This window comes from Caretta caretta, chromosome 6 (genome assembly GCF_965140235.1).
Source record: "Caretta caretta isolate rCarCar2 chromosome 6, rCarCar1.hap1, whole genome shotgun sequence".
NCBI classification, from domain to species: domain Eukaryota; kingdom Metazoa; phylum Chordata; order Testudines; family Cheloniidae; genus Caretta; species Caretta caretta.
In genome coordinates, this window is record NC_134211.1 from 90,655,221 (window position 1) to 90,678,821 (window position 23,601).

Here is a 23,601-nt window from a genome sequence, read left to right on the forward strand (position 1 = left end):
TTATGCAGAGAGTCTTCTCCAGATGAATCTATCATATAGTGTACTAAATAAACTCAAGTATGAAACAGTTTTAGTTCAGGTTTCAGAGGGTTAGCTGTGTTAGTCTGTATCAGCAAAAACAACGAGGAGTCCTTGTGGAACCTTAGGCCTGGTCTACACTACGAGGTTAGGTCGAATTTAGCCACATTCGGTCGATTTTATAATGAATGCGTCTACACAACCGACCCCATTCTGCCGACGTAAAGGGCTCTTAAAATTGACCTCTGTACTCCTCCCCCATGAGGGGAGTAGCGCTAAAATCGACCTTCTGGGGACTAATTTAGGGTATCGTAGACGCAGCGCTGTGCAATTCGATGGTATTGACCTCCGGGAGCTATCTGAGACTTTCAGCTATGATGCATTAGCCAGGTACACAGGAAAAGCACCAGGAATTTTTGAATTTCATTTCCTGTTTGGTCAGCGTGGCGAGCTCAGCAGAACAGGTGACAATTCAGTCCCAGAATTGCAAACGAACTGCAGCATGGAGCGAACGGGAGACACTGGATCTGACTGCTGTATGGGGAGAAGAATCTGTGCAGGCAAAACCCTGATCCAGCAAAAGAAATGCTGATATATATGCCAAAATCGCACCAGGCATGGTGGAGAGATGCTACACCAGGGAAACACAGCAGTGCCGCATGAAAATTAAGGAGCTAAGGCAAGCCTACCAAAAGACAAAGGAGGCAAACGGTCACTCCGGATCAGAGTCCCAGACATGCTGCTTCTCTGATCAGCTGTATGCCATTCTAGGTGCTGGGGGGACCCTACCAGTACCCCAAAACTCTCTGTGGACACCTGCAAGGTGGCAGCCTCACGCAACACAGATGAGGATTTGGAGGAGGAGGAGAATGCGCAGCAGGAAAGTGGAGAATCCGTTCTCCCCGGCAGCCAGGACCCTCCCAGGGCCTATTGTTCCCGGACCCTGAAGGTGGAGAAGGCACCTCTGGTGAGTGCACATTTGTAAAAACACTACAGGGGTTAAAAGCAATAATGTTTAATGTTTGGTTTGCCTTGAAGAATTGAGATGCATTCCGGGCCAGTACAGCTACTGGAAAAGTCTGTTAATGTGTCTGGGGATGGAGCGGGAATCCTGCAGGGACATCTCCATGAAGCTCCCCTGGAGGTACTCTGAAAGCCTTTGCGGAAGGCTTCTGGGGAGGGTTGCCTTATTTTGTCCTCCATGGTAGGAGACTTGACCACACCAAGCCTGTAGCAAGTGGTCTGGAATCATTGCAGCACAAAGCATGGCAGCGAAAGGTCCTGGGTTTTGGTTGCATTCATGCAACGTTCGGTCTTTATCTTTCTGTGTCAACCTCAGGAGAGTGATATTATCCATGGTCACCTCGTTGAAATAGGGGAAGTTTTGTAAGGGAACAGTAATACCCTCTGTATGGTGATCCACAACACATTAGACCCTGGGCATGCTGGGCTGTTTGCGCTTAGCTAAAAGGGATCACCCCGGAGAATAGCCGGGTGGGGGTGGGGGAGGGGTGTGATGTAGATCCACCCCAAAACCACAGCCCCTCCTTTTAAACTGCAAACCCAACTGGCATTGGTTGCTGTGGGAGAGGAGGGCACTGCAGTTTGAAACTATTTCTACATGTTATAAACGCAGAAGAAGCCAATCCCACATACCCTTTGGCTTACCATGGCTGCCTGGAAACCAAATTCTGTTGCCCAGCCATGTATGATGTGTCACCATACTGGCAGGCACTCAATATAAAAGGCAAAGTGCGACCTTGTACCTAAAACACATGTACTGTCTGCTGTGAATTGTTTGATTCACTGTAAAAGTCTCCCTTTTTTTCCTCAGAAAAGTATCTTCTTAAAAGTCTACTCTCCCTCTTTCCCCCCTGCAGCTGCAAATGTTTCTTTGCTCCCCGCATCAACTCCGTCCCTGAAGTTATTGCAGATTAGAAGGCAAAAAAATGCACTTGCAATGATATGTTTTCAGAGCTCATGCAGTGCTCCCACACGGATAGGGCACAGCTGAATGCATGGAGGCATTCAGTGTTAGAGGCCAGAAAAGCATACAGTGAGCGTGATCGGAACATGAAGGAGGAGGTGCTGAGGCTAATGGGGGAGCAAGCGGACATGATGAGGCATCTGGTAGAGCTGCAGGAAAGGCAACTAGAGTATAGACCCCCCTGCTGCATCCATTGTGTAACCGCCTGCCCTCCTCGCCAAGTTCCATATCCTCCTCACCCAAACACCCAAGAATGCGGGTTGGGGAGGATCCAGGCACCCTGCCACTTAACTCCAGGGGATGACCCAAGCAACAGAAGGCTGTCATTCAAACAGCTTTGATTTGTAGTGTGGCTACAATAAGCAATATGGCCTTGTCCTTCCCTCTTCCCCCACCCCATTATCAAGCTCTTTGTACACCCGGGCTACCTTTTATTAGTCAGTGTTGTCGGTGATCTGAAGTATTTTTTTAATAAATAATGAATGGATTCAGAACAATAGGGACTTTATTTCCTGTGCCAGCTATGGTCGAAGCGGGAGAAGGGGATTGGATTACAGGGAAGTACATTCACCAAAGGGGGCGGCTTTGCATCAAGGACAAACACACACAACTGTCACACTGTAGCCTGGTCAGTTATGAAACTATTTTTCAAAGCTTCTCTGATGCGCAGCGCACCTCGGTGCGATCTTCTAATTGCCCTGGTGTCTGGCTGTTCAAAATTGTCTGCCAGGTGATCTGCCTCAACCTCCCACCCTGCCATAAACGTCTCCCCCCTTACTCTCACAGATATTATGGAGCACACAGCAAGCGGCAATAACAATGGGAATATTGCTTTCACTGAGGTCTAACCTACTCAGCAAACTGTGCCAGTGCCCTTTTAAATGTCCAAAGGCACATTCTACCACCATTCTGCACTTGCTCAGCCTATAGTTGAACTACTCCTTACTGCTGTCCAGGCTGCCTGTGTACGGCTTCATGAGCCATGGAAGCAAGGGTCCCTAAGGATAACTGTTTGGCATTTCAGCATCCCCAATGGTAATTTTCTGGTCTGGGAAGAAAGTCCCTTCTTGCAGCTTTCTGAACAGCCCGGAGTTCCGAAAGATGCGAGAGTCATGCACCTTTCCTAACCATCCCACGTTGATGTCGGTGAAACGGCCTTTGTGATCCACTAGTGCTTGCAACACCATTGAGAAGTACCCCTTGCAGTTTATGTACCCTTTGGCAAGGTGGTCCGGTGCCAAGATGGGGACATGCGTTCTGTCTACCGTCCCGCCACAGTTAGGGAACTCCATTGCAGCAAAGGCATCCACTATGACCTGCACATTTCCAAGAGTCACTACCCTTCTTTCAGAAGGGTATTGATTGCCCTGGCTACTTGGATCACAGCAGCTCCCACAGTAGATTTGCCTACTCCAAATTGATTCCCAACTGAATGGAAACAGTCAGGTGTTGCAAGCTTCCACAGGGCTATCACCACTCACTTCTCAACTGTCAGGGCAGGTCTCATCTTGATATTCCTGCACTTATGCATGCAAAAGTTTCGCAGCTACTGGGAATCATCCCATACTCGCAACGCTATGCGGTCCCACCAGTCTGTGCCTATGTGCCAGGCCCAGAATCGGCGTTTCACTGTATCAGCATGCCCCAATGCCGCCATGATATCCCAATTGCCACATCCCGTGCTTTCAGGAACGTCTGTGTCTATGTCATCCTCACAATCTTCTTTGTGCTGGTGGCTCCTAACTAGGCTCTGCACATACTTCAGGATAATGCGCAAGGTGTTTACAATGCTCAAAAAAGCAGTGTGCAGCTGAGCGGGCTCCGTGCTATGGTGTCTGCATGGATAAACCAGGAAAAAAGGCGTGAAATGATTGTTTGCCGTTCCTTTCAGGGAAGGAGGGGAGACTGACGACATGTACCGAAAACCATGTACCTCCCATGTCTTAAGGATGACACTCCTCTTAATACATCCCAGAATGACATTTGCCTTTTTCACAACAGCATCACACTGTTTTCTCATATGCAAATTGTGATCCACTTTACCCTCCAGACCTTTTCCTGCAGAACTGCTGTCTAGCCAGTAATTCCCCTTTTGGTATTTGTGCATTTTATCTTCCCTTTCTAAGTTCACTTTGCAGTTTATTGGATTTTATCTTATTGATGTCAGACCAATTCTCCAGTTTATCAAGTGTACATGAATTTTGGGTTCCCAATTTGAAAGGCCTATGGCCTGACTTTTTTGGGAGCTTAGTATTTTATAAAACTGTGTTTTTCAGAGCACAGCTATCTGAGAGCAGTTGCTGTTCTGATTTCAGCAGTTCTGCAAATCAGACCCCAGGTGTCTCAAAATGGGTAACACACAGTTAATGGTTACTTGTCATAAAACTGTGTGGTAGAGATGGGGATAAAATCCAGTTTTCCAGAGTAGTGTTCCACTGACCCTGCAACTTTAGCATTCTTTTAACATCCCTGAAAAAAACAATATTGTAGTCATGTAGAACCATATTGATTCCCATAGTTCTTGGGCTTGCTGCCTCAGCAACCCCTAGCTGCTGGGAGGAACAACTACAGAAAAAGTCTTGCTAGCCCAAGCTAGGTAGGCATGCTCAGTGTAGCTCAGGGGTCTCAAAGTCCCGGCGCGAGAACCTCGCCACTGCGGCCCATGGAGGAAGACGCATGCAGCCACGCTGCCGGCTCTGTCTGCTGCAGGCGCTGCCCCCCACACCTCCCATTGGCTGGAGGAGAGTGACAGAGATGGCATCACTAGTTGCCGGGCAGAGTCAGCCATGGAGGCAGCATCATTAGTTGTTGGGCAGAGTCAGCCATGGAGGCTGTGTCACTTTTTTCCACAATGAATATAAACAAGTAAAAATACCGAACACAACTATTTGATGCACACCTTGCTGCAATCCTGACGGTTTCAACTGCTCAGTCACTGAGGCCAAATGGCAACAAACTGAAAGAACTTGAGGCGTTGCCAGGTGTCTGGCAAACACTAAAACACTCTCTGGCAGGCAAAGAATTGTATAAAGTTGTATGACAGTTTTATTATTTCTAAGAAATTTGAAATAAAAAATACAATATAAACATTTTCTTTTCTGAATGCCATCTTCAGTGACATTATTGGCCCACTGGGAGGATTTGAGGACTGGCACTGGCCCTAAGGTAAATTGAGTTTGAGATCCCTGGTGTAGATGAAATCTTTGGAGAACTTAGCTGTGAATTCCAACAAGTCTATACTGAGCATGCATGAACTCAGATTTTCAGAGGCTCACAACTTGGCCAAACTTAGGTGGACTTTCACAAAGATGATAAAAGGCGCATCCTTGACACGAGGGCAACTCCCCAGACAGATGTCAAGTTTGTGCTCCAAAGTATGGAGGAGCTAGAGATTCTCAGTGAAATAGTTGTAAGAATTCTTAACAACAAAACAAAACATCATTTTGCCTAATCTCATTCTGAGAAATGGCTGAATAACTTAGCTGTAACTCTTTGTTTAAAAAAACCAAACCAATAAAACTGCTTAGCCTGAGGCAGACACCCAGCATGGAATATTTCAACCCAAGCAGTTTGGTAAAGCTAAGCAACTGAAAACTAGGTTGTCTAATGTAAATTGTCAGGCAACCTTACCTATAGGCATCTTTTTTAGCACAGCCTATAATAATAATAATGTGTTTGTGTTTTTAGCACTCTAGGTTATAAAGTTTAGAGAGGGAGGCTTACAGGGAATAAGCTCTGCTATTATTGACAGTCCATGTACTGACCTGAATTTTTTTTATAAAAATGGCAAATCTAGAGCTGGATGTTAGATAACCAGCTCTGTTAATATAATTCAAGGGCTTGTCAGAGAAAGATGAGCTTCTCTTATTGCAAAGCTTATTCTGCATCAGTGGAATTAGCTTCCTCAGCTTCAGAGGGACTTGTTTTTTGTTTTTGTTTTGTTTGTTCCAGATCTCTTCCTTTTCCTCCTCCACCTCACCCCCAATGGAAAAAGTGTTGACAGCTCTGTCTCCAGCACTGTAAAAGAATGGAGAGAAAGTACACACCTAGAGAGAGCCCCAGAAGGCTATTAACCAAACTGGGCAATGTGATGGACATGAAGAGATTGACGCATCAGTTCAGCATAGCAGCAGCTGAATCTGACAAAGAATCTGGATTCTCAGGTTTAGAAAAATATAATTAACTTTCCTCCTGTTATTTCCTTTAAACTTCACAGTTTGCTTAACAAACTTATCTTTTTACAGTTCAGAAAACTCATGTGGAAGGGTGGGAGGACTTTTGTGTATAGGGCAAGTTTGAAAATCCTGTGACTACTAAAACCTTCAAAGCCAAGCTTTATACTCTTCTAAAGCTCATTTTGTCAATCTGCACGGTATTGGGGCTTACTTGAGTCTCTCTTTCTAATGGGCATATTTTTCATTTTAGCTACTGTCTAGAAAAAGGGGCTCCTATTTGGTCCTTGCATGACCTGTTGAGTTACATGTGACCAGAATGTCAAACAGCCTGTTACACTAGAAAGTAATTTTTGTAAGGTTGATTAAAATGGCACATCCACATACAGTTTTAATACACACCAAAACTATGCAATGATCTTTCCTTTTCATGAGAAAAAATAATTCTATTTGTGAAAGGTGAGTGATTGAAGGAGATAAGAGGCCCTGGGTACAAAACAGTCACAGCAAACTGGCAGTGCAAGATTCTGCAACACTGTCCTACCTTAGTATGCTTTAATAGATTTAATAGGCATGAAGACAAAGTACAATCCTTGGCCTCTCTGAGACCACACCAAGGGTGCCAGTTGTGAGGAAAGATCCACATAAAAAGATATCCATCACTGAAAATTACTAACTAAAATCAGGTTTCAGAGTAGCAGCCGTGTTAGTCTGTGTTCGCAAAAAGAAAAGAAGTACTTGTGGCACCTTAAAGACTAACAGCTTTATTTGAGCATAAGCCTTCATGAGCTACAGGTCAGTTCATCGGATGCATTCAGTGGAAAATACAGTGGGGAGATTTATATACATAGAGAACATGGAACAATGGGTGTTACCATACACACTGTAACCAGAGTGATCACTTAAGGTGAGCTATTACCAGCAGGAGAGCAGGGGCGGGGGTGGAACCTTTTGTACTGATAATCAAGGTTGGCTGTTTCCAGGAGTTGACAGGAACGTCTGAGGAACAGTGGGGGGGAGGGATAAACATGGGGAAATAGTTTTACTTTTTGTAATGACCATCCACTCCCAGTTGCTATTCAAGCCTAAGTTAATTGTGTCCAGTTTGCAAATTAATTCCAATTCAGCAGTCTCTCCTTGGAGTCTGTTTTTGAAGTTTTTTTTGTTGAAGTATTGCCACTTTTAGGTCTGTAATCGAGTGACCAGAGAGATTGAAGTGTTCTCCGACTGGTTTTTGAATGTTATAATTCCTGATGTCTGATTTGTGTCCATTTATTCTTTTACGTAGAGACTGTCCAGTTTGACCAATGTACATGGCAGAGGGGCATTGTTGGAACATGATGCCATATATCACATTTTGGTAGATGTGCAGGTGAAGGAGCCTCTGATAGTGTGGCTGATGTGATTAGGCCCTATGATGGTGTCCGCTGAATAGATATGTGGACACAGTTGGCAACAGGCTTTGTTGCAAGGATAGGTTCCTGGGTTAGTGGTTCTGTTGTGTGGTATGTGGTTGCTGGTGAGTATTTGCTTCAGGTTGGGGGGCTGTCTGTAAGCAAGGACTGGCCTGTCTCCCAAGACCTGTGAGAGTGATGGGTCGTCCTTCAGGATAGGTTGTAGATCCTTGATGATGCGTTGGAGAGGTTTTAGTTGGGGGCTGAAGGTGATGGCTAGTGGTGTTCTGTTATTATCTTTGTTGGGCCTATCCTGTAGTAGGTGACTTCTGCGTACTCTTCTGGCTCTGTCAGTCTGTTTCTTCACTTCAGCAGGTGGGTATTGTAGTTGTAAGAATGCTTGATAGAGATCTTGTAGATGTTTGCCTCTGTCTGAGGGGTTTGAGCAAATGTGGTTGTATCGTAGAGCTTGGCTGTAGACGATGGATCGTGTGGTGTAGTCTGGATGAAAGCTGGAGGCATGGAGGTAGGCATAGCAGTCAGTAGGTTTCTGGTATAGGGTGGTGTTTATGTGACCATCGCTTATTAGCACCGTAGTGTCCAGGAAGTGGATCTCTTGTGTGGACTGGTCCAGGCTGAGGTTGATGGTGGGATGGAAATTGTTGAAATCATGGGGGAATTCCTCAAGGGCTTCTTTTCCATGGGTCCAGGTGATGAAGATGTCATCAATGTAGCGCAAGTAGAGTAGGGGCATTAGGGGACGAGAGCTGAGGAAGCGTTGTTCTAAGTCAGCCATAAAAATGTTGGCATACTGTGGGGCCATGCGGGTACCCATAGCAGTGCCGCTGATTTGAAGGTATACATTGTCCCCAAATGTGAAATAGTTATGGGTGAGGACAAAGTCGCAAAGTTCAGCCACCAGGTTTGCCGTGACATTATCGGGGATACTGTTCCTGACAGCTTGTAGTTCATCTTTGTGTGGAATGTTGATGTAGAGGGCTTCTACATCCATAGTGGCCATCCACAGTCTTAGCAACAACTCTGACATCATAATCAAAAAGGCTGATAAAGGAGATGCTTTCATCATCATGAATAGGTTGGAATATGAACAAGAGGCTGCTAAGCAGCTCTCCAACACCACTTTCTACAAGCCATTACCCTCTGATCCCACTGAAGGTTACCAAAAGAAACTACAGCATTTGCTCAAGAAACTCCCTGAAAAAGCACAAGAACAAATCTGCAGAGACACACCACTGGAACCCTGACCTGGGGTATTCTATCTGCTACCCAAGATCCATAAACCTGGAAATCCTGGACACCCCATCATCTCAGGCATTGGCACCCTGACAGCAGGATTGTCTGTCTATGTAGACTGCCTCCTCAGGCCCTACGCTACCAGCACTCCCAGCTATCTTTGAGACACCACTGACTTCTGAGGAAACTACAATCCATCGGTGATCTTCCTGAAAACACCATCCTGGCCACCCCCCAGCTCTCCTGCTGGTAATAGCTCACCTTAAGTGATCACTCTGGTTACAGTGTGTGTATGGTAACACCCATTGTTTCATGTTCTCTATATAAATCTCCCCACTGTATTTTCCACTGAATGCATCTGATGAAGTGAGCTGTAGCTCACGAAAGCTTATGCTCAAATTTGTTAGTCTCTAAGGTGCCACAAGTACTCCTTTTCTTTTAACTAAAATCTGAGGACACTGAGCAGCCATCAGACAATGTATGAAGCCCATGTTAGTTGGTTTCCAAAATCAGATTAGCAGCATTATGCACAATGTGATTGAACAGTGTGGAATCAGGAAATAGGTGGGAGGTTAGAAAGTGTGCTGCATATAAAACAACTAATAACTGGACTTCGCATCTACCAGACGGAAGTTCAGGGTGTCTGAGTTCTGTGGAGCTGACCAACTCAGAGAATATGCTGAATGCATTGTGTTGGAACACAGAGGATGGGCCCTGGCTCTACTCACTGGCCACAAGCAATTCCTTCCCAGCACTTTCTCCTGTGGTCGTAAGGAAAAATGTACTGGTCAGACAGGTGGGGGGCGGGGGGGAAGATAATAATATATTGGAAAGTATGTTTTCCTTTCAGAAGTGCGTTTTGCAAATAACTCTTTTAAAGGGTGATGTTCATCTAACTCGTTGCTATACTCATAGAATCATAGTATCAGTAGAAGATCTGTTAGAGTGAGTATGTGCCTGGCCAGAGGCAGGCTAACATCAGCAAGATAGATCAAACGTAAGATTCTTAATGCCTCATATAAGTTTGTTAAATCTCTTTATTTTAAAGGGATCCTGGAAAGATAAAAGACATATTTAGGAAAAAATACTAATTACCTCAGATTATTTAAATGAAAGAATTTTAGAAATCTAATGTACTTTCTGCATTGATGCTTTACTACTCCTAGGGGAATTCTGTGCCAAAAAATTTAAAATGCTGTGCAAAATATTTTAAAATTCTGCAAACTGCATATTTTATTTGTCAAAATAACACAATATTAAAAAAAATGCCAGTTTCAGTTATTCTGGTAATATATTTCAAATTACCTGTCAGCAAGTATGTCTGTAACACAGATGACAGATTCAGGAAATGTTTTTTGACAAATAGATTCCTTACTAGGCATAATAATACAGAACTTTGAGTAATAATTCATTTAAACTACAATACAGAAACAGTGCAAAGGCTCGTGGGAATTACTCATAATGGAGGAGCTGAGGGAGACGGAAGAAATTGCTGGGAAGGAACCTGGGAGTGCACGTGGAGGGTTGTTGGGTGTGGGTGGGAGAAGTATGGAGCATGGCTTTTCTTGGGTGGGGAGAAGGGATTGTGAGGGAGTTGGGGCGCTTCCATCATGCAGATGCTGGTTCACCCCTAGCCTCTCCCATTCAGTCAGGCGCATCTGCCACTGTCCCCATGTGGCCCTGCACCACCACTCCCAATCAGCCCCTGGCTCAATGCTGTCCCCCAGCTAGCTCCTGTGCCCCTGCCCCAGTCTCCCACCCCCCACTAGCCTTTCTGAACCCCAGTTTGTGTGACCTCCCCAACACCCCCATGTGTCCCGCTCTGTCCATCTCCCCCCATATGTGGCCCCGTGGGCAGGGTGCTGTGAGGAAGACCGCCTCTCCCCCTCCTTCTCCACGGCTGGCTGAGCCAGCTGCCTTCTCTTCTGGCACCACAATGGCCGCTGGTGGGTGAAAAGTGTACCTGCAGTGCCTTCTTGGCTGTATGTATTTCTACGTTTGGGGGGAGCGGAATCTGCGGGGGACATGAATTCTGTGTGTGTGCAGTGGCACAGAATTCCCCCAGGAGTATTTTATTCAGCTTAGACAGTGAAACTAGAATAGTTAGTTTCACTTGCTAGATCTCAAGTATTTAAGAAGGCTTTTGGATTTTGGGTTCCAATAGTATAAGCAAATGGTAAAGTGTAATTCAAAATGAATAAAATATGAAACCATCTCTGCTTATATTTGTTTTTGTCAAAGCTTTTTCTGTTCTAATCTATATTTTTGTGTCTAAATTAAGATGATTAGGAGCAAAATGTTAAACAATTACTAAATAAAAAGTAAATTTCAGGCCTTAAGTTGTAACAACTGGGTGAACTCATTAATTGATTAGTTTCTCTGCCACGTTGTTCTGTCAGGCTATGAGCACATTGTTAGCCACTTGTGAAAAATGTGCAACTTAGAATAAGGTGTGGGAGAAACCATGTTTTTAACTCTCTCATCAGAGCGGGACCAACATTTCTTCAGCCCTCCATCTGAGTGAAAAATTCCTGAAAATGCAGTGGGGACAAATGGATGGGAAGCCTCCAAGGAGAAACCACAATCCAAGTTTAGACTCCCCGACTTGCCTGTGAGATCTGACAAGCTCACAGCCCAGGCTGGCATGGTTGAAAGCAAATCTGGTTAAACTTCAGTATTGATATCCAACGAGAGAGTGAGGCTCTGTCAAGATGTGCAATGAAAGAGATGTCTGGAGTAGGCTTTTATAGGGAAGTCAGTTCTTTAATCTCCACAACATGCTCTCTTTAGCTTGACAAAAGACTGTGTGGTCGTCCCCGTCCCCCCCAAAAAAACATTCTTGGAAATGTGGACAAACTGTTTAGGCAGATGCACAAAGCTCCAATCTGATAGGGGTTAGGCAAGCTTCACCTTCTGGTGCCTTTAGGGTGAGAGATGGAAAATGAAATACTGGCTTTCTTGTTATGCTAACAAACTTCCCAGGGCATGTTGCAAGCAGAACTTTACCATTTTTTATAATATACCTAAGTTATAGAATGTTGTAATGTAGCAGAGTAAGGGAGAGAAATTAAGAATAAACAAGGAAGACAGTCCATTGTGTCATAGATCTTCATGTCCAAACCTCTTTATATTAAAATAAAGAGGGAGTCATGTTAAAGTAAAATGGAAGACTTTACTTCAGCAAACAAAAACAATGGATATAGGTTAATGATCATGAAATACATTCCTGCCTCAACCTGTAATAACTAAGCAAATTGGAATATGTTAGGTCAGTCAACTGTGTTGGAATTGTTCTTCGTGGAATGGTCCTTTTGTGCAAACATCTAGTAAATGACAAGCCTTGCACCAAAGAGCTTGTTCTTTAAAGCTATGTCTACGCTACCAGCTAGGAGAATGATTTCCCCTGCTTGTGTACATATACTCATGCTAGCTCAAGTATAAATAGTAGTGTAGCCACTGTAGCACTGGCAGCAAGGCTGAACACAAACTTGCCTGAAATTGTTGGGTATGTGCTTGGCATGGCTCAGCCATGCCTCTGCTGCTGCTACCCTTGCTACCGCAGCTCCATTGCTATTTATACTTGCGCTAGGTTGATGAGCGATATTATGAGTATATGTACATAAGCAGGAGAATTACACCCCCTACCGCTTGCTGTAGATGTAGCCTAAGGCTTCAAATTCTACAGCCCATCTGTATATCTAAGGTATTTACGGACCCCCTATTACCATAATCTCTGAGCATCTCACGATGTATTTATCCCCACAGCACCCCTCTGAAGTAGGAAGGTAATATTATTCCTATTTTACAGATGAGAAACAGTTTCTCTGCCTCTAAGTGGTTTGCCCAAAGTAACACAGGTCGCTTATGGCATAGCAGGGAATTGAACTGGAGCCTCTTGAGTCCCAGGTTAGCATCCTAACCACAGGATCATCCTTCCTCTGCTGTTTGCTGTTCATCAAAGCACTTAATTGTGTGGTAAAGTGCTTTGCTGAATACAAATGGACTCTAGCTCATGTTCGCTGCATTGGCATCTAAGAGACCCGCCATTAAAGGTAGATGAGACAAACAAGTGGGAGGTAGGGTGGATGTCTTAGGACAGGTTTAGCTGAGGGCACAATTTTGAGCCAAAAGAGTATCAATGTGGTAAGTGATTTTTTTTTATTAAATCAAGATTGTTGATGTTACAACCCTGCCAATTTAAAAAAATGAAATATTTGTAACTTTTGGATGGAAGCACTGGTGTTTTTCTCCCACAGTAATGGATTTTAAGCTTTTCAGCACACAAAGTTGCACCAGTTTAACCAAAGGTGTGGTGTTGAAAGGGTGCAACTTTGTGTGTAGAGCAGGTATTTCTCCTGGGGCTAGTAGGCGTTACTTCAAGTGCTAGGTTTTTGTATAATATATGGTTTCAATAAATTTTAAAACTGCAGCACTTGTTAGTGACTACCTACTGTGTTAGAAATAACCGAGACTGTTTCAAGCACTTTCTGTAATAATAGAAGTGACAGGATTAGAGTTCCTATGTCTCAACTAATATAAAATTTAAACTTCTAGATAGAATGTTTGTGCAGCGTTCATCTGAATGTTTTTTTTTTTAAATCATAACTTTAAGTGTTGTGACTTTTTTTCAAAGTTTTCTGGACACCTGTAGTTATTATTCTCTTATTATATCCTCAAGCCCAGGGTTGCTGCCAGCTTGTGTTAGCATAAATAGGAATGCTAAAACGGAATGACTTCTAAATGTATTTGCTGTTCAGCAGTAGATAGATTCTGAATTACAGCTTGGTCTCTAGCAGTGTCACAAGAAGGGAAGAATGAATTTATACGAGGTAAAATCTACTCAGACTACATTATAACTGGCAGCATTTAGCAACAGCGTCTACATTGGAGCATTGGCACCAGGCTCACCTGTTCTGATAAAGCTTTTCTAACATTTTTTCTTACACTGTTAGTTGTGATAATTCCACTTTTTCCACCCATACTTCTCAGGGAAGCAGTTCATCGCAGCTTCAGTCTTGGACTGTTCAGCCATCTTTTGAAGTGATTCCAGCTCAGCCACAGCTAGTGTTTCTTCATCCAGCCATCTCCCCTCCCATTAACCCTCATCTTGTTGGTGAGAAGAGAATTGACTCTACTAATTACCTGCCCATCCTGAACTCCTATGCAAAGACAGCACCACATCCCTGCAAAAGAGATCGTGTCTGGGATCTGGAGGAAAGAGGGAGAACCAGTGGACAGAAATGGCTTTGCACAGATACTAACTACTGTGTCCAGTAAGACTAGTTTATTGCCCCCTAGTGCTTGCCCCCAAGTATCACCAGACTTTAAGCCTGCTCAGGACTCTACTCAGCAGAGTTCTTCAGCTGTGATGGCAAGTGGAAAAATGTCAACTATTGATGGCTTTCAGTATATTTCTACTGACAAACAAAAGGCCCCAGCTTTGATTCCCTTTTCTCCTACTGGAGTCCTCCAGATATCAGACTGCAGATCTCCTGAGATGGAGAATCCAGTACATCATATGGTGCAGTTAGCAACCTGCAGCCCACCTTTGGCAGCAGAAGAACTTTATACTACTCCTGAGCTATCGTTGCAGCAGCAACGCAAGTGCAAGCGCTTTCAGAATACCTTTGTTGTGCTGCACAGGTCTGGATTGCTGGAGATCACCTTGAAAACCAAGGAGCTGATTCATCAGAACCAGGTAACCCAGATTGAACTGGACCGGCTGAAGCAGCAAACACAGTTGTTCATGGAGGCAATAAAGGGCAATGCTCCTCAGGCCTGGGCAGAGCTAGAGGCATCTCTAACGGGGTCAGATAAAGCTGACAGCAGCCTTGAGGCTTCTCCTACATATCCCAACATGTAGCGCAAAAAATATATAGCTGTTCAAGTGACTCCAGTGCCTCTCTTCCTCTGTCTCAGGCTTTTACAAGAGCACTTTCTAAGTTTGAGGCTGCTTTAAAAACTCATTCACAAAGCAGCATGCCATTAATAAGCTGTCCCAAATGCCAGTTGTGAGACTGGCACAATGGGAGGCCTCGGCTGGAATTAGTACTGCTTCATGTCACTGGGACTGAGCAACTGTGCTCTTCTTTGGACCATGAAGGTGTGAAAGTGCTATGATGTGATGTGTTCCCACTCTTATGATGGAGAACATTGCAAATGGCTCTTTCCTAGCAAGCATCTTTTTTCACCCCCTATCTCCAGACAGCCAATTCACAGAATGGGACAAAAGACCTAGTCTAGCGTAGCCATTTATGAATTGATATGGAAAGAGGAAACTGGATGGGTAACATAGTATCTCCAGCTTTGTGTTAATACTCCAAAGATATACAGTGGTCTTTCTTTTGGATAATCACCACATTGAACAAATGGAGATCTGCTTGCATTAAAGCTGCACTCCATACGTTGCTTTGCTTGAGCAAAGTAGGGGTGGGGAGGTGAGGGGTATATTAGAAATAAATGTAATAGTTCTAGGCATGCCTGTCAACTGCCTATTTTAGTTTCTTTAAAGTTGAGAGCTGGGTGAAAATCTGAAAGCACTAGACATGCACTGGAAGTGTTTATTCCAAAGCAGGTTTATTTGAACTGCCCGTTAACAGCTAACAACTGTACTAAGCAAGATGGCTTTGGATTTCCCAGGTATGCAATAAATTAAACACTGACTGTTACTTTAAAAAAAAAGAAGCTGTTATGTAATTTTTTTAAAAATTCATTACAATGAAGATTCTTAGATTCCAAGGCCAGAAGGGACCATTGTGATCAACTAGTATGACTTCCTGTATAACACAGGCTATAGAACTTTCCCAAAATATGTTCCTCGCTAGGCAGCTATGCATCCTTTGGTTTTTATCCAGTTTAGGAGAGACTCTTTCTTTGGCTGTGAAATCAGCTTGCTGAGTTGAAAAAAGTGGTTGTACCGGTCCTAGAGTGAAACAAGCCCTGTTTTTCTTTTTATGAGAAACATCTGAGTGTATCACTAGAAGAGACACTGATCACTTTGGTGACATCTTCCCAAGAATATGACCTTGAACACTTTTTAATGTTCTCATTAGTATGAGTATTCTCATTCCCAACCTGCTAGTCTTGAAGCATGCACTTACACACTGATTCTGGTAGAGGCATTAGACCTTGGTGTTAGATGTACCCGACAGTCTTGTTTCAAAAGCTGTTCTACAGACATCTTCATATTGTGTGAATTTGACTTGTCACTCTCCTTTGTATTCCCTTCAACTTGAGCCATGTCTTTCAAATACTCCTCTGTATAAGGAGATTTAAAATATGCTAATCTAAGAATGAAGTGAACAGTCTCTCCCATTCTAAATTATATGATCAGAGTCTGATCCCTTTGGTTTCACAATGTTTTTCAAACAAAACTTGCATTTCATGTGATCAAGTATTGCCTTGACATTCTTGCATTCCTGTATGTATTTCAGTTTCTCAAAAAGAAACCTAAAAGCTTTCCAGTTAAAAAGTTTGAGTTGGCCTTTTGTCTTTAAATTCAGTGACATGACCCTTTCATCCTTCTAATGGCCTCAAATGAACATTGCATGAGGTCCTAAAGAATTCTCCTACAGCATTACTGTAACAAATGCCTTAGGAAACTTTGGAGGTAGGAGAAGAGTTTTTCCTTTTCAGCACCTTAATTAGTTCACTGAAAAGGAGTTGCATACATGCCTCAAGGCGGGATGGAACATGAAAGTCAGACTTGGACTGGCCTCTGGAGCTAGAGAGAGATTTCCCAGATGGCCCCAAGACTCTGTTCCCCTCAAAACCCAACTGAATGGTAGCTGATTAAGCACAATTCCAACTGTGGTGTAGAGCACCACCAAAGAAAGCATGGGGGTGGGAAGGAGCAGTCGTTGGGAATTTGGCCAAAATCTTATGTGGGTTTCCTGTGTTGCCTAATATCTGAAGTTAGCTTGCAACTGTTAACACATAGCATAGTGACACCAAATTCAAACAAGAGGCTGTATATGGCAGGAGGGCATCACACACTCCAGGCCAAAGACTCAGACACCTGAGCCTGCTAGAGAATCACAACAAAGTTACTGCAGTGGAGCTTCCAACCCCCTTATTGAAAGGGAGTAAAGGTTGTTCCCTTGATCTGAGTGATACAGGTGTTTGTGTATGGGATTGCAGAGAGGGGAATAGACATGTGAGCGACCTAGTCCTGCCCTCAGAGGTTCCTTCTCTTTCCTTGGAAGCGCTGCTTCTCCCATCTGAGGCTGTGGAGAATCCTAAATTCAGACCCTATTTATTAAGAATGACTGTTCTAGAACGTGAAGTGATGGATCTAGAATGAACTGTGGACATTTTAGAGATGAAGGGGAATGGGCGGGGGGGGGGGAGGGCAGAAAATTACCCTCCAACAGGATATAGTGTACTTCCTGATGTAGGAAAATCCTGGACAGTATAAATCTGCTGTAGCTCACACAATTTTATATAAAATATATGTGAACATAGTAAAACTGTGAATAGAAGTTCAGCAACTGTTTAGAAATCATACTGCTTGTCAGAATCCAAACTTCTTATTCAGTATGTACTGAACGAGAAAAATCTTCTAAACTACTGAATAAATCTGGGGTCACCTAGGAATCATGTCCACAGATAAATTAGCAGTTAAGGTAATTAATGAAGTACACTGGAGGGCGCTGATTGTAGATATACAAAAGGCTGTCAAACCCCAGTTTACTCCTACGTCTTTTAGCTGCCTTTATTGCTGGAAGCCTTACTGAAGCTTTATATAGCAAAAGCTTTCCTACCCTAGCTGTAAGCTTAGTAAAATAAAAGGGCATGGAGCTATGGTGAGAGAATTCATTGGTTTTTAGTAGACTTCGTCTGAAGCTGAAGCCAGTTCTAAACTGAATCCAGAAACAGCCTAGCAAGATTGTCCAGAAACTTAGCCTCTTCAATCAAACAATTCTGTAACCATTGGCCCTGCAGGTTTTGGAGGTTTTTAAAGCAAATTGTAGTTGATCCATAGATTTAAGAACCTAGACTTAAACCAGAGGTCCTGAGCTCTGAAAGGTCATCTAAACAGTTTCTGAGGCTTCTGCTGTTGGTCCTGCCACCAACTGGCAGAAATGACAAGGAAAGGGGAAGGTTGATGGGTCAACCAGACTTCTGCTTTCATGCAAGAGTTTTAATAACTTTATACATCTTGAATTTTTAATTGCTTTCATGAAGTTTTTTTTAAAACTTGGATAACTCTGGTTGAATGTAAATATTTTCTGTACCTTCAAGTGCATTGCAAAATCTGAATTCTGTAGTATGAGAACTTGATTACAAAATGTGATTTTTTTTTTCTGTAAAGCTTTCTAGAGACTGACTGTGAAATATGAATGAAATAAAGTATGTGCCTGAAAAATTGTGGATTGCTATAATACTACTAAACTATGGAGTCCTTTACTGCAAAATACTCTCTACAAACACACTTCTGGGGGAATTCTGTGCCACTGCGCACACACCGAATTCATGCCTCCTGCAGATGGTTTTTTTCCCCTGCTGAAAATACATTCTGCTGGAAAGGTGCTGCAGTTACACCATTTGCCCACCAGGGGTTGCTTTGGAACCAGAAGAGAGGGCAACTGGCTCAGCCAGCCCTGGAGAGGGAGGGGGAGAGGCTGGTTTCCTCACAGCACCCTCCCGGCAGGGCCAGGTAAGGAGACACGGGGTATGGCGGGGACAGACACAGCAGTGAACACTGGGCTCCTGGGAAGGTGATACAGGCTGGGGCTCAAAAAGGCTAGTGTGGGGGGACAGGCTGGGGTGGGCACAGGAGGTAGTGGGGTGACAGCATTGAGCCAGGGGCTGAATGGGAATGGGGGTGTAGAGCCACATGAGGGCAGAGGGTGCAGGGACACATGGGGACGGGGGAGGAGAGGTAGCTGGTGGGGGTGGGGGCAGGGAGTTGAAGGGGATTGTGGCAGATGTGTCTGACTGAAATGGGAGAGGCTTGGGGTCAGCTAGAGTCTTCATGGGGGAGGCTCCCCAACTTCCTACCAATCCTTTCTCCCCCCCCCCCACCAAAAAAACCCTTCTTCCCTACTTTTCTTCCTCTTAAGTTCACTCCCAGGCTCCTTTCCAGCAGTTTCTGCCCTCTCCCTCAGCTCCTCCATTACCCCTGATTCGGCCAAGCCTTTGCACTGCTTCTGAGGGGTGCAGGAAATACAGTTCTGTATTGTAGTTTAAATGAATTATTACTCAACGTTCTGTATTAATATGCCTAGTAAGGAATCTGTTTTGTCCAAAAAAGATTCAGGATTTTTTTTTGTCTGTATTGATACAGACATACTTTCTGACATATTTTGAAATAAATTACCAAAATAATTGAAATGGGCATGATTATATTGTTGTTTTGACAAATAAAATCCTGCAGAATTTTAAAATATGCATAGAATTTTTAATTTTTTGGTGCAGAATTCCTCCAGGAGTAACAAACATCAGTACAGTGACATGCAGCTGGTTCTGGAGCAATGGGTACCAACAAGTGGCATGTAATAGCACGTCTCTACAAAAGGTATCACAGTATCTTTAATGTTAATCCATGCCTCTTATATCTCCACTAAAGGGGCAAAGGGTTTGGAAAAGAAGAGGTAAAATTAGATTTCTCAGAACATTCAAAATATGTTGTAGTGAAAAATCCTGCACTGGCATAGAGATGGGCTAGATAATCAAACAAATCATTTCTATCTCCAACTTCCATAATTATGTGAAAACTGCAAGAAGCATGCAGTCTGTGTAGGGGTAGACACATACACTGATTGCTAATCTTGTCAGCCAAATGTGCAAAAGTTGAAATTGTAAACTGCTAATGTAGGTTATCTCCTCTCAAAGAGGAAGCAATACTTTTTTTCAGGAGCCAAGAATTTCAGTCTATTCCCAAGAAGGATGTTCTTGGATCATACAATCTATACAAATGCATCCAGCGTTTTCAGCCCTGACTTCAGAAAAGTCAAGCTGCCAGATCAGTGATGTGGGGCAAATTCTGCTTCCAGTCCCGTCCCCCCCCTTTGCGCTGCCCAAGTGCCAGAAAGGGAACAGAAACCAGCCACTGTCCTGTTAGGGATTATCCCAGCATGCAGGAGTTGCTCGCATTCATAGAGGCAGAGTAGCTGGCTGCTATGCTATGCTTTTTCATTGCCCCTGCTGCAGAAGTGGAGAAAGGGAGTGGCTGCACTCTGGCTATCCATAGCTGGTATGTGGTTTTTGGGGATATGTCTAGATGATGACAAAAAAGAGGTTTTTTTTGTTTTGTTTTTTAAATCAAGTTAATAGATTACAAACCCAGAAGGGACCATTGTGATCTAGTCTGACCCGCATTACACAGGCTATAGGACTCTGAATTAATTCTTGTTTGAGCTAAACCGTATCTTTTAGAAAAGCCATCCAATAGTGTTTTAAAAATTGCCAGAGATGGAGAATCCACCTGAACCCTTGCTGAGTTGTTCCAGTGCCTTCACTGTTAAAAATGTGTGCCTGATTTTAAGTCTGAATGTGTCTAGTTTCAATTTCCAGGCACTGGCTCTTGTTACACCTTTGTTTGCTAGATTGAAGAACCCCCTGTCAAATTTCTGTTCCCCAGGTAGGTACTGACAGACTGTGAACATGTCACCCTTTAACCTTTTCTTTAATAAGGTAAACAGACTCAATAAGTTCAATCACTTAATGTTTTCCTGTCAATATCATGGCTCTTCCCTGAACCCTCTGCAATTTATCAACATCCTTCTTGAGTTGTGGGTACCAGGGCTGGACACCGTGTTCCAGAAGTGGTCACCGCCAAATACAAAGGTAATATAACCTGTCTCTCCTCCTTGATCATTTCCCTGTTTATACGTCCAAGGATTGCATTAGTCCTTTTGGCCACAGCATCATACTGGGAGCTCATGTTCAGTGGATTATCCACTAGGGCCTCCAACTCTTTCAGAGTCAAAGCTTTCCAGAATAGAGTCCCCTCTCCACTCCCCACCCCTAATTGCCCCCTGCATCTTATAAGCATAGCCTGCATTCTCTGTTCCTAGATGTATGACTTCTTGCATTCGGTGATACTGAAACACATACTGTTTGCCCTCAGCTTACCAAGTGATCAGATTTGTTCTTATGAGTGACCTATAATCTTCGTTATGTATCATTTCCCTAATCTTTATCATCTGTAAACTTTATCAGTAATTATTTTGTTTTCTTCCAAGTCATTAATAAAAATGTTAAATAGGGGAAAGAACCTGCAAGACCCCACTAGAAACACACACTTAATGATGATTCCCCATTTACAATAAAATATTGAGACAGATCAGTTAACCAGTTTTAATCCATTTTGTGTGCCATGTTGATTTTATATCATTCTCTTTTCTTAATCAAACCACCATGCAGTACCAAGACAAATGGCTTACCGAAGTCTGTGTGTTACATCAGCGCTATTACCTTTATCAACAAAACTTGTAATCTCATTGCTTATGTGTACGTATCGAGTTAGTTTGATCTAAAGTACTGAGTCCAATTCTGGGTGCTAGACATGAGGAAAGATGTGGATAAATTGAAGAGAGTCCTGAGGTGTGTAACAAAAATGATAAAAGGTTTAGAAGATCTGACCTTTGAGGAAAGGTTTAAAAAAACCTTAGTCTTGAGAAAAGAAGACTGAGGGGAACATAATAATGTTATAAAGAGGATGGTGATCAATTGTTCTCCATGTCCACTGAAGGTAGGACGAGAAGTACAGTCCCCACCTAGTACGGATGAAGCTGTCAACTTTTTTCTGCCACCTCTTAGCTCAGCCACAAAGTTGTAAAAAGTGCCTCTCTTACTGGTGCTATACATAAATAATCTGAGGGAAGTCACTGGCAGAGCTGACTGTAAGAGAACAGAACTAGAATAGCGAAGGGCTGTAGTCAGGATTGATTGCACTGGTAAAGCCAGAGGTGCTGGAACTGGGAGTGCTGCTGCACACCCTGGCTTGAAGTGGTTTCCATCATATACAGGGGTTACAGTTTGGTTCAATGGCTCTCAGCACCCCAAATATACAAATTGTTCCAGCATCTCTGGGTAAAGCTGTGGTGGGCAGGACTGGAAGAGCAGAGGATACTGCAGGGCTAACTTGAGAGGCATTGGGTAATGGAAAGTTACACAGCACCCAGCTTGAGACAGTACTGTCAGTTCTTTGTTTTGAGGTGAACCAATTTTAGTCACACATACGTTTTTGAAAAGTGGAGTGGCTGGGGATACCTTTGTCCCTTTCCATTTGTTATGTTTTTAAAATGTTTTGATACCGGACTGAATTGGATGAGTGAAAAAAGCTGTACATACTTTGTAATGACTGGTTAGCAGCTCCGAGGCAGCAAAACAAGCTTTGTGTTTCAGTTTCAAAAGTAGCATCAACACTAGAGAACTGAACTATTGGTAGCTGGGATAGCACTGGTATAGGTAAAAAGAAAAGGAGTACTTGTGGCACCTTAGAGACTAACCAATTTATTTGAGCATAAATTCATCATAGGATGAAGTGAGGTGTAGCTCATGAAAGCTTATGCTCAAATAAATTGGTTCGTCTCTAAGGTGCCACAAGTACTCCTGTTCTTTTTGAGGATACAGACTAACACGGCTGCTACTCTGAGACTGGTATAAGTAGCACTGGTGCAGAGCATCCACATTGGCCATCTGTTTTGGGTGCAGTTTTACCTATATCCATGTACAGAACTCTAGTTGAGGGTTGCAGTTGCCTCACCCTGTAGGTACCTATACTGCACTTCCGGGCCTGGTCTACACTACAAATTTGTCAGATTTAGCCACATTAAATCTGAATTAACCCTGAACCCGTCCACACAACGAAGCCATTTTTTTTGACATAAAGGGCTCTTAAAACCGATTTCTGTATTCCTGCCCAAAGAGGGGATTAGCGCCGAAGTCGACATCGCCGTTTCAAATTAGGGTTAGTGTGGATGCAATTCGAAGGTATTGGCCTCCGGGAGCTATCCCACAGTGCACCATTGTGACCGCTCTGGACAGCACTCTGAACTCAGAAGCACTGGCCAGGTGTAGAGGAAAAGCCCCAGGAACTTTCGAATCTCATTTCCTGTTTGGCCAGGCGAGCTCATCAGCACAGGTGGCCATGCAGTCCCAGAATCAAAAAAGAGCTCCAGCATGGACCGAACGGGAGGTACTGGATCTGATCGCTGTATGGGGAGAGGAATCCATGCTATCAGAACTACATTCCAAAAGACAAAATGCCAAAACATTTCAAAAAATCTCAGAGGCCATGAGGGACAGAGGCTATATCAGGGACGCAACACAGTGCCACATGAAAATTAAGGAGCTCAGACAAGCATAACAGAAAACCAAAGAATCAAACGGACACTCCGGGACAGAGCCCCAGACATGCCACTTCTACGCTGAGCTGCATGCAATTCTAGGGGGGTCCGCCACCACTGCCCCACCCCTGTCCGTGGACTCTGATGATGGGGTACTCTCCGCCATGGCTGAGGATTTTGCAGATGGGGAAGATGAGGAGGGAGGAGGAGGATGAGCTTGGGGAGAGCACACAGCACACCGTTCTCCCCGACAGCCAGGATCTTTTTATCACCCTGGCTGAAATACCCTCCCAACCCAACGAAGCTGGAGGAGGGACCTTTGGTGAGTGTACCTTTTAAAATATAATACATGTTATAAAAGCAAGTGTTTTTTAATGATTAAGTAGCCCTGAGGACTTGGGATGCATTCGTGGCCAGTACTGCTACTGGAAAAGTCTGTTAACATGTCTGGGGATGGAGCGGAAATCCTCCAGGGACAT

The 23,601-nt window shown here is 43.7% G+C and overlaps 1 protein-coding gene across 1 annotated transcript; it reads left to right on the top strand.

Annotated features, from left to right (window-relative positions):
* Window positions 1–18,192, top strand: CIPC (CLOCK interacting pacemaker). The gene is given in 5 exon segments (XM_075129796.1): window positions 1–985; window positions 5,957–6,168; window positions 9,452–9,621; window positions 13,815–14,097; window positions 14,099–18,192. Coding segments are annotated over 4 exon segments (1,179 nt in total). The 5' UTR covers window positions 1–985; window positions 5,957–6,032; the 3' UTR covers window positions 14,689–18,192.
* Window positions 18,193–23,601: the final 5,409 nt, after the last annotated feature.